Source organism: Seriola dumerili, unplaced genomic scaffold (genome assembly GCF_002260705.1).
Source record: "Seriola dumerili isolate Sdu_G_001 unplaced genomic scaffold, Sdu_1.0 BDQW01001787.1, whole genome shotgun sequence".
NCBI classification, from domain to species: domain Eukaryota; kingdom Metazoa; phylum Chordata; class Actinopteri; order Carangiformes; family Carangidae; genus Seriola; species Seriola dumerili.
The window spans coordinates 344,222-358,543 of record NW_019176042.1 but is presented as its reverse complement, the minus strand read 5'-3'; the positions used below and the strand labels follow the sequence as shown (position 1 = coordinate 358,543).

The 14,322-nt window shown below is 43.9% G+C and overlaps 2 protein-coding genes across 2 annotated transcripts; one reads left to right on the top strand and one right to left on the bottom strand.

Annotated features, from left to right (window-relative positions):
• Positions 1 to 35: 35 nt before the first annotated feature.
• On the bottom strand, positions 36 to 5,579 carry mettl23 (methyltransferase like 23; the record flags this gene model as incomplete). The annotated part of the gene is made up of 5 exons (XM_022768648.1): positions 5,333 to 5,579; positions 4,263 to 4,367; positions 3,572 to 3,809; positions 3,095 to 3,179; positions 36 to 120 (listed from the first exon to the last, which is right to left on the bottom strand). Coding segments are annotated over exons 1-5 (618 nt in total), but the record flags the coding sequence as incomplete, so codon positions are not given.
• A 217-nt stretch (positions 5,580 to 5,796) lies between these two features.
• jmjd6 (arginine demethylase and lysine hydroxylase) lies at positions 5,797 to 12,251 on the top strand. Its single transcript, XM_022768643.1, has 6 exons — positions 5,797 to 6,178; positions 8,158 to 8,546; positions 8,899 to 9,185; positions 10,226 to 10,361; positions 10,643 to 10,781; positions 12,078 to 12,251. The coding sequence occupies exons 1-6, from the start codon at positions 6,050 to 6,052 to the stop codon at positions 12,207 to 12,209; spliced, it is 1,212 nt and encodes a 403-aa protein (XP_022624364.1). The 5' UTR covers positions 5,797 to 6,049; the 3' UTR covers positions 12,210 to 12,251.
• Positions 12,252 to 14,322: the final 2,071 nt, after the last annotated feature.

Below are 14,322 nucleotides of genomic sequence, written 5' to 3'. Positions count from 1 at the left end.
CTCTTGTCTCCTAGTTCCCTCTGCCTGGTGCACACCTGGGTGCACACCTGGGTGCACACCTGGGTGCAATCAGCACTCAGGGACAGAGGGAGGGGATAAGAGGGGTGGAGAGTACAGAGACTGGGGGGAGGAGACACACAGACAGCTGTAACTGGGTGAGGGTTCTTTGTCCTCTCTTCCTTCTCCAAGCAGGGTTTGTTCCTCCACCCACAGTTAGGTGCGGTGGGGTTTTGTTATTTTAGTTTGTGTTATTTCAGGCTGGAGATTACGGGTAGTCATGTTATTCATCTTTTGTTTTAGGTTAAGTTGGGTTTAGGTAGTCTAGGAGGAAGCGCTGGGAGCGACGGCCCACTGCGTGGTTGGCCCAGCGTTTTCCTGTCTTTTGTTTATTTTGGCCAGGGTCACCAGTCCTTTTTGTTTCCTTTGGTTTAGGTTGATCAACTTTGAATATTTTTGGGGGTATTTCAATAAAGCTTGGGTGAAATGTTATTCTTGTCTGGTGTCCTTTTTACATGTGTTGCAGCCTCCTGCCCCTTTGAGCTTTAGTTTTGGAGACCGTAACAGCCGTCATTACTACTTTTTATCATATGAGCACTACTGTTGGCACTACATTGCTAACCCTATTATTGCTGCTACTATAACTATTATTAGTGCCACGGGTGCTCAGCTCCGAGGTTCTCCTCTACAGCTAGAATAGCTGAGAGGAGTGCCTCAGGTTAATATTCCTTTGGGCTTATTATTTATTCTCCGCCAAATTTGGCGCGTAACTCGTCCTGCATGCTTTGAGAAAACTCCAGTAATATATTATCATCTATAAACGTGCGTCTTGATTTCCGCTGAAGAGGTGCCTATTACTTTGGGTGCTTAAAATTCATATCTTTTCCAGAATGTTATTCCCTAAAATACTGCGGATATTTGAATGCAATTAGAATGCATTGGAATGTTTCTTAAAACTCTACAAAATTTCATGGTTCATGTTCAGTTCAGCATATAGTGTTTAATATACAGATAGCCACAGCTTCTATGTAAAGGCGATCAGTTGTTTACATTTTTTCTAAATGGGTAGGTTAAGTTGTTCCATGTGGTCACGACTGTGCAGTTCCAGTTATAAAGACTACGTTGCTGTATATTGAAGGATGCATACAGGGTTGGTGTGTATTTACTGATTGATTTTACGTGTTTTTTGGACTAAATATTCTTGTTGCCACCTTTGCTATGTGACAGGACTTTGTGTTCAGGTGTATGTTTATTGTTGGTTGCAGGAGTTACGAGGCTCACAGTTGAGTTACGTCATCACTTTCCTGAATGTTTTGTCAGTTGTGGTGTGACGGAGGCGTTGTGTTGTCTCCCTTGCTGTGTTCATTGATGTCTTGAATTATGTTTGAATCACAGAGTTTCGTCTCCAGTTGCGTCCATGTTTGATTTTGTTGAGTAACATTCACATTTTTGTCTTTTTGTTCTCTTCATATATGCATTTTTAATATGAACTGTATAATAAGGACTCTTTACCTCGGTACTATTTCTGTTTCTGCAGTGAAATTCATCCTCCTCCACCCTCTGCCTTCATCAGAGAGGTGTGAGTGGGTCTTTCGTAACTCAGCCTTGACAATTATACATCTATCTGTTGACAAATATCTGATCGAGAGCGGTTTGTTATTTCGCTCCTGTAGCGTCTCTCGGTGAGACTCGTTCGGTTCTGTGACAGTCTCTAGACGTCTTTTCTGTCCTCTCGTCGTGACCGATCATTATTTCTGGAGAGCCTGTGGTGCCTTTGGTAGAGTCGATTGTCAGGTCAGTCTCAAGATCTATCAGCGATCAAACTCGTTCGCATGCTGTGATTCCTACACAGTGTAAGGTCCTTCCACCTGTGGAGGTGGCATAGCGTCTTAATGGAGCCTAGTCATGCACTGGTTCAGGAGGAGTAGGAGGAGTGAGGATGGAAGAGTAGGGGGTAAGAGGTAGAGGGTAGGAGGAGGGTAAAAGGTTTAGGAGGGTATGGATGTAGGAGGTGAATGGAGGAGGGAGGAAAGGAGGAGGAAGAGGAGGAGTGAGAGGAAGAGAGGATAGATAGTAGTTGTAGGAGGTTGGAGTGAGGATGGAAGTATGGAGTGAAGGGTTATGTTTAGGTTAGATAGTTGAGGAGTTTTGTTTGAAGTAGTGTAGGTGTTGTTAGGATGTAATTGTTAGGTATGTATGTATGGAGGAAGTTTGAAGAGTGTTAGGAGGTTGTTTTTGTAGTGTAGGTTTATGGTATACGTTGAGTGTTTAGGTATGGTAGGGAAGATGGAGAGAAGGAATTGAAGAGAGGAGGAGGAGAAGGAGAGAGGTGTAAGGTTAGGGAGGATGTGTATGAGGATTTATAATGGAGGAGGCTATGATATAGTAGGTAGTGTAGGATGGATGGATTGTAGGAGTTTGAGGGTAGGGAAAGGAGAATGAAGGTAGGAAGGTATAATGGAGGAAGGGTATGTGTTTGATGGGGTTTACCAGGGAGGAAGATAGGGGATTTAGTTGAGGAGTATGTAGGATATGTGAGGAGGATAGTTTTTAGTGTAGGTTAGATTTTGGTTTTAGGGTTTCTATTTGTGTGTAGTGTTAAGGAGGAGGAGGAAGAGGAAGAGGAGAAGAGAGGAGGAGGAGGAGGAAGAGGGAGAGGATAGAGGAAGAGGATGCGAAGAAAGGAGGAGGAGGAGGAATGGAGGAGAGGAAGAGAGAGGAGGAGGAGGAAGAGGAAGAGAGGAAGGAAGGAGGAGGATGGGAGGAGGAGAGGAGGTGGAAGGGAGGAAAGGAAGAGGGGAGGAGGAAGAGGAAGAGGAGGAGAGAGGAGGAGGAGGAGGGAGGAGGAGGAAGGAGTGGAGGAGGAGGGAGGGGAAGGAAGAAGAGAGAGAGGAGGAGAAGAGGGAGGAAGGAGGAGGAGGAGGAGAAGAAAGAAGGAAGGAGGAGGGTTAAACCTCATTGAAAACCACACTTCATTCAGAATCCTCCTGTGTTTAAGTTTCCTTCAGTATCACAGAGATCCAGTGATGGTCGCCTGTACATCCATGATTCACTGACAACCATCACCACCGTCACCATGGAAACAAAGGAGGTTTACCTTCTCTCTTGGTACGTGGTCCAGAACCGGGCTCTGGGGTTCTTTCTTAGAAGAAAAGCAACAGTCACCAGAACGTCTTCAAAATCTGAGACAGGTTTCAAATGTTGAGTTAGTTTGTGTTTTATATTATGTTGTATGTAGTTTGTATTAAACTGTGACATATGTACATTTTACATGTGTATTCATTTTAATACTTGACATACAGTTTATTCAAATTTCATTTTTATATCCTTTATAATTTTATCCAACCCTAACTTTTACTGTTAACATTAATATTATTTCATGCCCATATTTAGTAATACTCATAGCGCCACCTAATGGCAATAGGAAATATAATCTACATTTTCATGTGCTCCTCCTAGCAGGTGGAGCAGATCCTCCTCAAACCTGCTCAGACAATCCTCCTCACCTTGATGGTGCTACGATGCAAAAAGTGTGAGTTTTCAAATTCCCAACAGGAAGTGGTTGTAAATCTACCTTGAGGCTCGTAGAAAACGTCTGATCCCAGGATGATGTCCAGCTTAGGCAGCAGAACGAGATCCGGGGAGACCTCCCCCCAGGTGAGACCCAACACCCCCACATCGTGGAGGCCGTTAGCTCCACAGCTGCGCCTGCAGTTCTCCAGACACAGAGGAGTCCTAGCGCTGTCTGACAGGATCACCTTTGCTCCGCACCTCGCAGCCACCACACCTGGGAGACTCACACCTGCACCGAGCTGTGGAGAGAGAGACGTACCGAGCAGCACTGCACGCTTTGATTACCTGCAGGATCGAATGTTGTGACGCTCTGATTTCTGGTCTCCTGAAGAACATATCTCAACTACAGATGCTTCAAAACTCAAGACCTACCATTTTAGTCTGGCTTTCAATGGGATTTTATTTATTTTATCTACTTATCTTTCTATTTAATCATATACTTTACTGGTTTATTATTTTATTTCATGATTATTTTCTGGATAGTTTTCCCTCTAATACCCTGTTTTTATTTCTGGTTTTACTCACTTTAATACATCTGTTTTAGTATTTTATTATTATATCTTTATCATTCTGTCGTTATCTTTGTTTTCCAGTGTTTCCTCAGTTCCTGTTATTATTGTCTTATTTTTATTGTTTTTATAGTAGTTTTTGATTTATTGTTTTTAAAGCCCAAACAGAAATATTCTCCTCACCTCCAGCACTGTCTTGTCTTTCAACGCTTCTCTTTGTGTCCACAGATACTGAGCCAGCACCACCGCACAAGGCCACACATACATGCCATATTGTGGATCAAGAACCTGACAGAGAGGATCACAGGTCATCAACAAGCAGCCAATGATAGCAAAACATAAACCAGCATGTTCATCAGCTTTACTTATGAAATCCTAAATGTACAAGGCTGTTTGAGGTTTGACACAACATACTAACAGTTGGAAGCTTCTGAAAATCAGCATATAAAACTACTGTACATCCTCCACATGGACCACATAGGGTCCTGGTACCACGGGTCCCCAAAATATGCTACTGGACCCCTGGTACCCCGACGCCAAAGAAATTTAGGAATATGAACCATGTAAGCACAATATAAATTCATAAATCAGAATCATAGAGTCTTCTTGAAGAATAATTTATTAATAACATAACATAATATATTTTGTCAAAAACAATCACAACTCAGGGTCCGCACTAACTTCATCTTGTGCTTTCAAGTGTATCACATGGTCTTCATCAGTGAAGTGAGTTACAAAAATAAAATGACATGTAATTGTAACAGCTGATGAGATCCCAATCCATCTCCATGGCAACTCCATGACAACTGACTCCACGACTGTGTCATAACAACTGAAAGCTCAGAAAGAAAAAAGCTTTAGTTGGGATTGAATTTGAACTGAAACAATTAGTCTATTGATAAGATTATTATCATTTTAAATTAGCCGTGAATCATCGGTAGAGACATATCTATCTATCTATCTATCTATCTATCTATCTATCATAAGTTCATATAGGCTGAATTGAGGGGCGGACTCTTGTGCATCGTTTACAGCCTCCACTCCTTCCTCTGCCGGCTGCATACCATTTATGTTTATCTGATAAACTTAATTTCATATATTCTTAAAGAGATAGCACCTTGATTCCGTGAGACAACAACACAGCACCGACACACCGGCTGCTTAAATTATTAGGTAAAGTCAGTTTCACACACGGGTATATTATAAATGGCCGTTCATGCAGTATGATGGTGTATTAAGAAAGACAAACAGACCTCGGGTATGGAGACTGACAGTGACTCCTGTCTGTTTTTCTTATTATCTTCAAACGTGAAAACTTTGTAAGCTATGCTAGGCGTTTCGGATCCGCTGTGCGCCATCGTGTAAGCTAATACCTTAAAAAACACATAATTGCATCGCCATGTTATTATTCCGGAGCTTTGTCTTCTGATTAGAAGTTAATATTAACTACTTTCATTAATGTCTATACTGATATAACACCCGCAGCAGCCATGCCTTATGTCTATTTCCGCACCGACTCCAAGCACAAGAAGGACGTGTTAACAGCCAATCAAATCCACGTATATGCCTGGCGGGAAGGCTTATTCTACTCTTCAACCAATCAATGTTTTGCTTTCGTAGACGCTGTAAGCCAATGAGCTTTCTATTCTACCATATGGGCGGGTGCTAATTACGTCAATCAGTTGCAAAAGCATTGTGTGGCCAGGTAGCTAGCTGCTCTTATTAGCTATTTACCAAACTGTACCAGCCAGGCAGGCGTTCACAGTGTTCTTGTTTCTGTTGGTACAGACTTGAGGACCAGTTGAACACATTAACCGACTTGTGGTTTTGTTTACTTATTAAACGGTTAAGTAGGGAGTGTGAGAACAGCGCAGCTAGCCGGGTACCAGAGCAGGCTAGTGAATGTGTTTGTGTGGTATCGCCGGGTTAGCTCGATAGCTAGCTGAGCAGCGACAAAGCCAGGAGGAGGAATGAACCATAAGAGTAAGAAGAGGATTAAAGAGGCGAAACGGAGCGCCAGACCCGAACTGAAGGATTCATTAGACTGGATAAAACACGGTTATCATGAGACTTTCGACCTGTCACACCGCACCGTCAAGGTAACTGTCAATGTAGCATTGAAAGCTAAGCTAACAGTGGCTACGGCAGGAGTGCAGCTTGTCACGTAGACACCGAGCTACAGAGGAGCCGGTGTTACCACAAATTCTGTGACCCAGTTAGTTTCATTCCAGCCCCTGCATACTTCCTCCTACTGTATCACATACTTCATGTTTAAACACCAACGTAAAAATACTCTGTTACAAGTAAAAACACTGCTCTGAAAATCTTACTCAAGCAAAAGTACATAAGTACATCAATTTATATTTAAAGTACCAGAGGTAAAAATAATCATTATGCAGAATGGCCCATTTCAAAATAATGAATATTATATTATAGTGATATAATTAATGATGGATTAATGGGTTCATCACTTTAAGGTTGCAGCTGTTTAAAGTGAAACAGATTTAAAAGCAGTAAATATGTAATAATGCATCATAATTTATTAGTTGATTTATAGCTTGTATTGATAATTGAAATATGATTAGGTAACCAATTTACTAATAATTTTGAGGTACTTAAACTCAAATTAATTTTAATTTTGAGGTACTTAAACTTTACTTGAGTTTTTCCAATTTATGCTACTTTAGTACTAACAAAGTACGATGAGGTTCAGGAAATAAAAAGTACAAGTTCATTCAATTGAAGAACGGCTCATGTTTGATGCAGAGGTTAGATTTACTTATTTTCACCCCAGAAACAAATAAAATATGTTAAAACATGTTTTGACCAGGGGTCAAACTTTTTCATTCAACTGCACAAGAAACTTCCAGATGTTGTGATGTATTTATAGTGGTGCATCTATTAAAACTCATTCAGGTTGGTTTCAGTCATGAACACAACAGCCCCCCCCCCCCCCCCCCCATCAGTTGCTGTAAACATCATCACGGCATCATCTCTTTGTAAAAGCTAGTTTGTGTGTTGCAGCCAGTTTTAATGTAGTGAATTACATTTTTTTCAGGTCTGTCTTAAATCAACAGTCAGGTCAGTTTTTGTTTGCTGTCATCATTCCTCCTGTTCATACTGAACAATAAGGGATCCCTTATTAGATTGTAAGTAAAGGAGGACAAAATCAACATCCTTGTGTCCTGCAAGTTTATCTACAGCTAGTGAAGGGTGACTTAGATAAATCAAGAGGATATCTTTCAAAGTTTCTGTGAGTTTAGTGCAAAATTGCCTCTTTGTGTTTACTTGTGACACAACAGAAGGACAGTAAGAAAAACAGGGATTTTTTTGTACTAAACAGACTTACTGTGGAAGATACACTTGATTTCATTTGGATTTCTCATTTTAACTCCATGGAAAACATTTTCAAACAAAATAAGAACTGTGGAGTTTGTCCTCCATCACGTTCACTGAAGTTGCTCTAAAACGGGATTTCTTAGATTAAAGCAATTAAAACCAGTGTCTTGCTAGTGTCATGTAAACGGCTATTAAACTACAAAATGGAGAGCTGTGGTCAGAGCAGTTTAGAAGGTGTAACACTGAGAGCAGCTGGCAGACCAAGCAAAGTGAGTTGAGATATAACCTCACTGGATGTGGTGTTGGTGGGTGAACAGTATGGGTGTGCCCTCAGGTTTCAAAAGAGCTGTTTAAACCAGAGGGAAACAAAGCAGTTGATTACAGCACTGACCTGCTTTCCTCAACGCACACACCCTTTGCACTGATATCGGCCCCAGTTTGTACTTCCCATGTTTTATCATTTCAGAAAGAGAAATGGGATGTAATATTTGAAAGACCCAGCCGCTTGTTTAAAAAGACTTTTTGTTACGACTCCATTTCCTCATCCAAACAAAGATGGAGGCTGTAAGTGACCTTGTTGAAGGATTAGAAAGTAGAGCCTCACCTGTGGAAACAGTTAAAAATCTCTTGTAACTGAATATTTTGTCTTCCACATGGACGGAAGAGGCTTTGAGGATTTTGGACACGTCTTTAGAACGGCACACTGTGGACCTCTTTACTGATATATGCTGTGTTACAGGACAACGTAGAGCGCGTGGACGCCCTCCACCTCAGTCCTGAAGGGTTCATCCAGCGCTTCGAGCGGCCCTACAAGCCCGTCGTCCTGCTGAACGGCCAGGCGACCTGGCCCGCCCGAGAGAAATGGACTCTGGAGCGCCTCAAACGCAAATACCGCAACCAGAAGTTCAAGTGTGGGGAGGACAACGACGGATACTCGGTGAAGATGAAGATGAAGTACTACGTGGAGTACCTGGAGAGCACCAGGGACGACAGCCCGCTCTACATCTTCGACAGCAGCTACGGTGAACACGCCAAACGCCGGAAGCTGCTGGAGGACTACCAGGTCCCCGTCTTCTTCAGGGACGACCTGTTCCAGTTCGCAGGAGAGAAGCGCAGACCGCCGTACAGGTTTGATCTGTGTTCATTTATTTTTCATCTTAATCAACAACAAAGTTGCTCAGTGTCAGAATGACAAGCTCGTGAGCTTTGGTCAGGTCACAGTGACGTCACACTGGTGAACTCTATCACCGTAATGCTGTGAGGGAATTTCTTCTAATTTGGTGCAAAAGTTCATCTGGACGAACTGATTTGATTTTGGTGGCTAAAGGTCAAAGGTCAAGGTCACAGTGACCTCACAAAATGGCACTTTTCATGGTACTGAAGGTCTTTAAAAGTCTAAAATTGAACCTTTGACATGTCACGAGTTTACCTGGTGACACAGAACAAAAGGCTTTCCCCTCTCATCTCGTCTCCTCCACAGATGGTTTGTGATGGGCCCGGCTCGCTCCGGCACCGGCATCCACATCGACCCGCTGGGCACCAGCGCCTGGAACGCCCTGGTTCAGGGTCACAAGAGGTGGTGTCTGTTCCCCACCAACACACCCCGAGAGCTGATCAAAGTGACCAGAGAGGACGGAGGCAACCAGCAGGACGAGGCCATCACCTGGTTCAACGTGGTCTATCCCCGAACGCAGCAGCCCAACTGGCCCCCGGAGTTCACGCCGCTGGAGATCCTCCAAAAACCCGGGGAGACCGTTTTTGTGCCTGGTCAGTGAAGAAGTATCATGTTCTAAAATAAGCCTCTGTCGTACATGAGATTGGTTTACAAAGAATAAAAGTACGAACACAGCGTTTTCAAAACATCCTCAGACATTTCCCGGAGGTCATGGGTGAGTGGTGTTTGTCCTGTTTTACAAGCCAGCCAATCAGAACCCAGACTGGTTCTTTTTTTTCTTTCAGTGCCAATCCAGAGTAGCTCAGCACCTGTGCGACCTAACAGGTGTGTTGGCACTGTAGACAGCGCTGTGTGACAACAGACAGTGAAACGGATGTGACCTAGATCCAGCTAATGCCACCAGAGCTGATGGTGATGAGGACGGATTAAACCCTCAGCTGCTCGTTGGGCGTCGGTCCAGGATTGAGACTTCACCTGTCTGACTGTAGATTAGACCCACAGACACACAGGAGGGAATGACTGTATTTACATTGTTTGAAATATATATGCTACATCCACACGACTACGTTTTAAAACACGTCTCTTCTTCTCCGTTTCCTCCTTCCGTCCACAAGACTCCAGAGTTTTCGAGCCCCGAAAACGGAGACTTTTGGAAACTCTCCTGGCCGCGTTTTATTTTGCAATCTCTGGGTTTGTGTTTTATTTTGAAAACCCTGGAGTGGTGTTTTATTTTGAAAACTCTGGGGTTGAGTTATAGTCTGGACAGAAACTGAGACCTCTGTAAACGATGAGGTCACACCCAGGGTCTCTCCTGATTGGCTGTCATCAGCCTGGACTGCCAGTGGTGAATACAACATGAGAATGAATGACAGAGTTACTGACCTTGTTGTTTCATTAATGTTTCTGTACCTGTGAAATAATATAAATATATTGAACATACTTGTTGCGGGTTACCTGTCGCGCACCTGGTGCTTCAGTCTGCACCAACAGAGGTTTGAGGTTTGTTCCAGCGGCTCCAAACATCAGAGCTGATTGATCGTTGATGTCACGACCAATCAGATCTGATATCCAGTCATGTTTAGATTTGTTTTTCTTCCCCTGATGTTAATGGTAACTAGCTGTGTGTCCACAGGTGGATGGTGGCACGTCGTCCTCAACCTGGACACGACAATCGCAGTGACTCAGAACTTCGCCAGCACGACCAACTTCCCCATCGTGTGGCACAAAACAGTGCGAGGACGACCCAAGCTCTCCAGGAAGTGGTATCGGTAAGGATCGATCTCTGAGGAGTCCCTGTGTCCCCGAGCTGTCCAACCACAGTCTCATTATTTCTCTTAGTTGTTTTTTGTGTCTTATTTTCCGTCTTCTGGTTTTTAAATTGATTCTAGATGAGAATGAAAATTTCTTTCATTTTCGTTTTGGAACTGGCAGTTTTCTGCTTCTAGTGGCTTCCTGTTGGAGGTGGGCGACCTCGCCTCTACGTGGGCGTGTGATCTGTATCTCATGTGGGTGGGGTCGCACTGAACCTTGACTGGATTTGTCGTTGCAGCATCTTGAAGCAGGAGAGGCCCGACCTGGCGGCGCTGGCGGACAAAGTGGACCTGCAGGAGTCGACGGGCATCGCATCAGACAGCTCCAGTGACTCTTCGTCATCATCTTCCTCCAGCTCGTCTGACTCCGACTCTGATGCAAGTGTTTTTATTAATTATGTCACCGCAGGTTTAAGTTCCAGCTATTACATTCCCAGGTCGTTGGTTTCTTCAAATTTATCTCAAACGTTCACTCGGATTCGAGGATGAGCAGATTAGATTTTGATGGTTGAAAGGTCAAAGGTCACTGTGACCTCACAAAACACGTTTTTGACCATAACTCAAGAATTCATTCACTAATTATGACAATTTTTCAGACACGTGTCTAAAAGGGTAAAATGGTGAAGTGATGACAAAAGGTCAAAGGTCAACCTCACTGTGACATCATAATGTTCTGCAGAAACCCCTCTGGCCATTATTCAATGCTTCTGCTTATTGTTTTTTAGTTGATGGTTCACCTGCATCTTTCCCCTTTTGTTTGTCCAGCCCTTGAGCCAGGCAGTGACAGGAAGTAGATTCACGAAGGGATAGTGGACTCAAATTTGAGTCGTGCCCCCCCCCCCAGCCCCAGCCCAGGCAGCTGGTGCTGGGGGCCCTGGGTTAGGTTCAGGTTTTGAGGTTCAGGTGTTGAGACCAAGGAGAAGGAGGCAAGGCAAATGTACTGGTATTGCACATTATCAAACACAGAGCTTCAATGTGCTTAACAGAAATAAAAGAAGCATCAAAATACAAGTAAAAAGCACAATAAGAAAACAGCATAAAAACACAATTATAAAACTGATAATATCTGATTAAAAGATGAAGACGGAGGAGCACAGAGCAGCCTGTGACCCTCTGGGAGCTGGTTCCAGATGCTTCCAGCAGGGGGCAGCATCACAGCTGAAAGCTCTGTATATTTAGGGCCCAGACCATTTAGTGACTGATAGACAATAAGAAAAACTTTGAAACCCAGTATCTGCCTGGAAGTCAGGACACAGACCTGAGAAGTGATGTGTGTCGGCTCTTGGTTTCAGTCAGAACCTGAGCAGCAGCATCTGAATATCCGGTCAATATCTAATCTTTGGTCTGGGCTGAAATTTCAGATTCAAAGCAGAACTCCTCCACTCGTGGAGAAAGGCCGGTTCTCACCCTCAGTCCTGTATTTCTCTGTAACCCTCGGCTGAGGCGGCGTCTTCCTGCAGCGTGTGGGGTGTAAAGTTGTGCTGGCAGTCGAGTGAACAGACTGTTACAATTCCTGCTTATATAAATTCCCACAGTCCGAACACAGCGTCCGTCATGGCAGCAGGGACAGTCGGTCCGAAGCTGCCAACATGTGACAGACCTCCAGCGCTGTAATGTAACACTGATGTTGTAACTGCACGTGTGTCAGAGCGTCTGCTCTCTGTGTTGCTGCAGGCGGAGTCCGGCTCCGAGGGCGACGCCATGTCCCACCGCAGGAAGAAGAGACGCACCTGCGGCATGACGGCCAACGGAGACACCAGCAGCCAGGACGACTGCGTCAGCAAGGAGAGGAGCTCGTCTCGGTGACCTCCGGCCTCCGTCCGACCCCCCTCCCCCTCCCCCCAGCGGTGACTCCTCCACTCACAAACTGACACAGCTCCAGCTGCTTCGAGTCTAGTTTAGGTAAATGTCCGGATCCCCGAGCGAAGGTCACCTGCCCGCCTTCAGAGACAAGATGGCTGCCGCTGAGCAGCGAGGTGTAGGTTAGGGAGGGGGGGGGTCGGCTGGAGACCTGCCACCACTGTGCTTTTCAACACCAATCAATATCTGTTTGTCTGTGTAGCTTCAGTAGTGTGACGACATGGAGGGAAACATGATGGTGGTGAGGTCACGAGGTGGGTGGAGCCTCGCCGTGAGCTTTAAAACTCTCTGAGCTGCTTCCTAACGTGAGTTTGATCTGAGGAGGACGGGTTGGAATATTTCCTCTTGTTAACAGAGTTGAACGTGTTGAGACATGCGCCCTGTTTTAAAGCTCATGGTCAGAACCTCCAGCACCAACACGATATCAAACACTCGGGCCTCTAGTTTCACAGCAGCAAACTGGTGTTAATGAGCGATGACATCACAGCAGTGTGTCAGAATATTGATCCTATCTGTTTGTTTTTTTTTTCTTGCACAAAAAAAGGCCTTAAAAGATTTTGAAAATATTTTCGTAAACATTTTCTCTTGCCTTCTAATTTCTGCAGAAACATTTTAACTGGTGAATCCAACCATCCAGGTTCAGGTCGCATCGGTTTAATTCATTACATCATCAGGAATTATTGTTTTATTCTGTGGAGAAGTACTGAGTAATAATTAAGCCATATTGTCCCTACATCAAACTTTAATACTTTATCTTGTGCCACTGTAAAACTGCTGTTTAAGTGCATTTAATGTGATATGAAAAAGTCTTAAATTTAATGTGTTGAAGCTGCAGAAACACCCCCTTTAATATTATACTATCAAAAAACACCAGTTCACGTTTGAGACGCTACAACAGAAAATATGACGAATTCAAACTGAGATAAATGTGGATAAAATTAAAAGGTATAAATAAAACACTGATGAGAAAGAGAGATATTTTAAATATTATAGAGAAGTTTTAAACTCCCCCTGAAATATTATGAGTCTATTTGTTTATACAGATGTCAAAATAATAAAGTAAGTCAACTAGTTCTCCAGATAGGACTATTTTCAGCGGCGGATTGATCCACATTTGCTGCTGTAGTGAGCAGGACGGAGTGTGTGGACTGACTCAGAGTAAATGTCCATTTAACTGTTTAAATGCCATAGAATTATGTAATTCCCCAAATCTTATAAATATACACGTCAGTGAACTAACATCTTGGTAATTCATTTGTTTTATAAGACAGAAGCTGAATCCAGTCATGGAGGATAAAACCTAGGAAAACTAAACTACTCATGCTAAAAGACTAGCCTAGCATTAGCTTAGCAGAGCAGCAGTGTGGTTGAGCTTCACTTTCCTTCCTGACTGCAGCTCCTCTGTGGGGCAGAGGAGGAAGAGGAATCGGGCTTCGACACAAACATAACACTTGTGAGGAGAAGTTCAGACGGATTCTTTAAGGCTTCGTCCACACTGCTGCGTTTGTGTTTTAAAAAACGCATCTCTTTTTCTACGTTTCCTCTTCCCCTCCGCACGACTCCCGAGTTTTCCAGCCAAGAAAACGGAGACTTTCAGAAACTCTGCTGGACCCGTTTTATTTTGAAAACTCTGGGGCTAACCAACTGCAGAGTAGACAATCAGCTTCCTGTTCACGCCGGCTCGCACATGCTCAGTGTAGGCGATCGCTCATGTCTGTATGTGTATGTATCAGGTGTGTCAGTCCGGACGGAGATCGGTTTTAGTTTTAAAATGAAAACGTGTGAGTGTGGACGAAGCCTGAGGAACACATCTGTCAGTCCTTCCTCCTCACACCTGTCAGGTGAATGTGAGTCTGTCTGGAGGACGATGGATGTCTTTACGGGGTCGAGCTGCTCATCACCGTTAATCAGCTCCATCTTTATCAGCCTTGTTGCTGCCAGTTTTTGCACACACTGCCGTGAAACTCGAGGCCCCACCCCCACCCCCCACCCCCACCCGATTTCTTCATAAAGATCCACTCTGATGTGTTGTCCTGAAAACTTGTACCTGCCTTGGAAA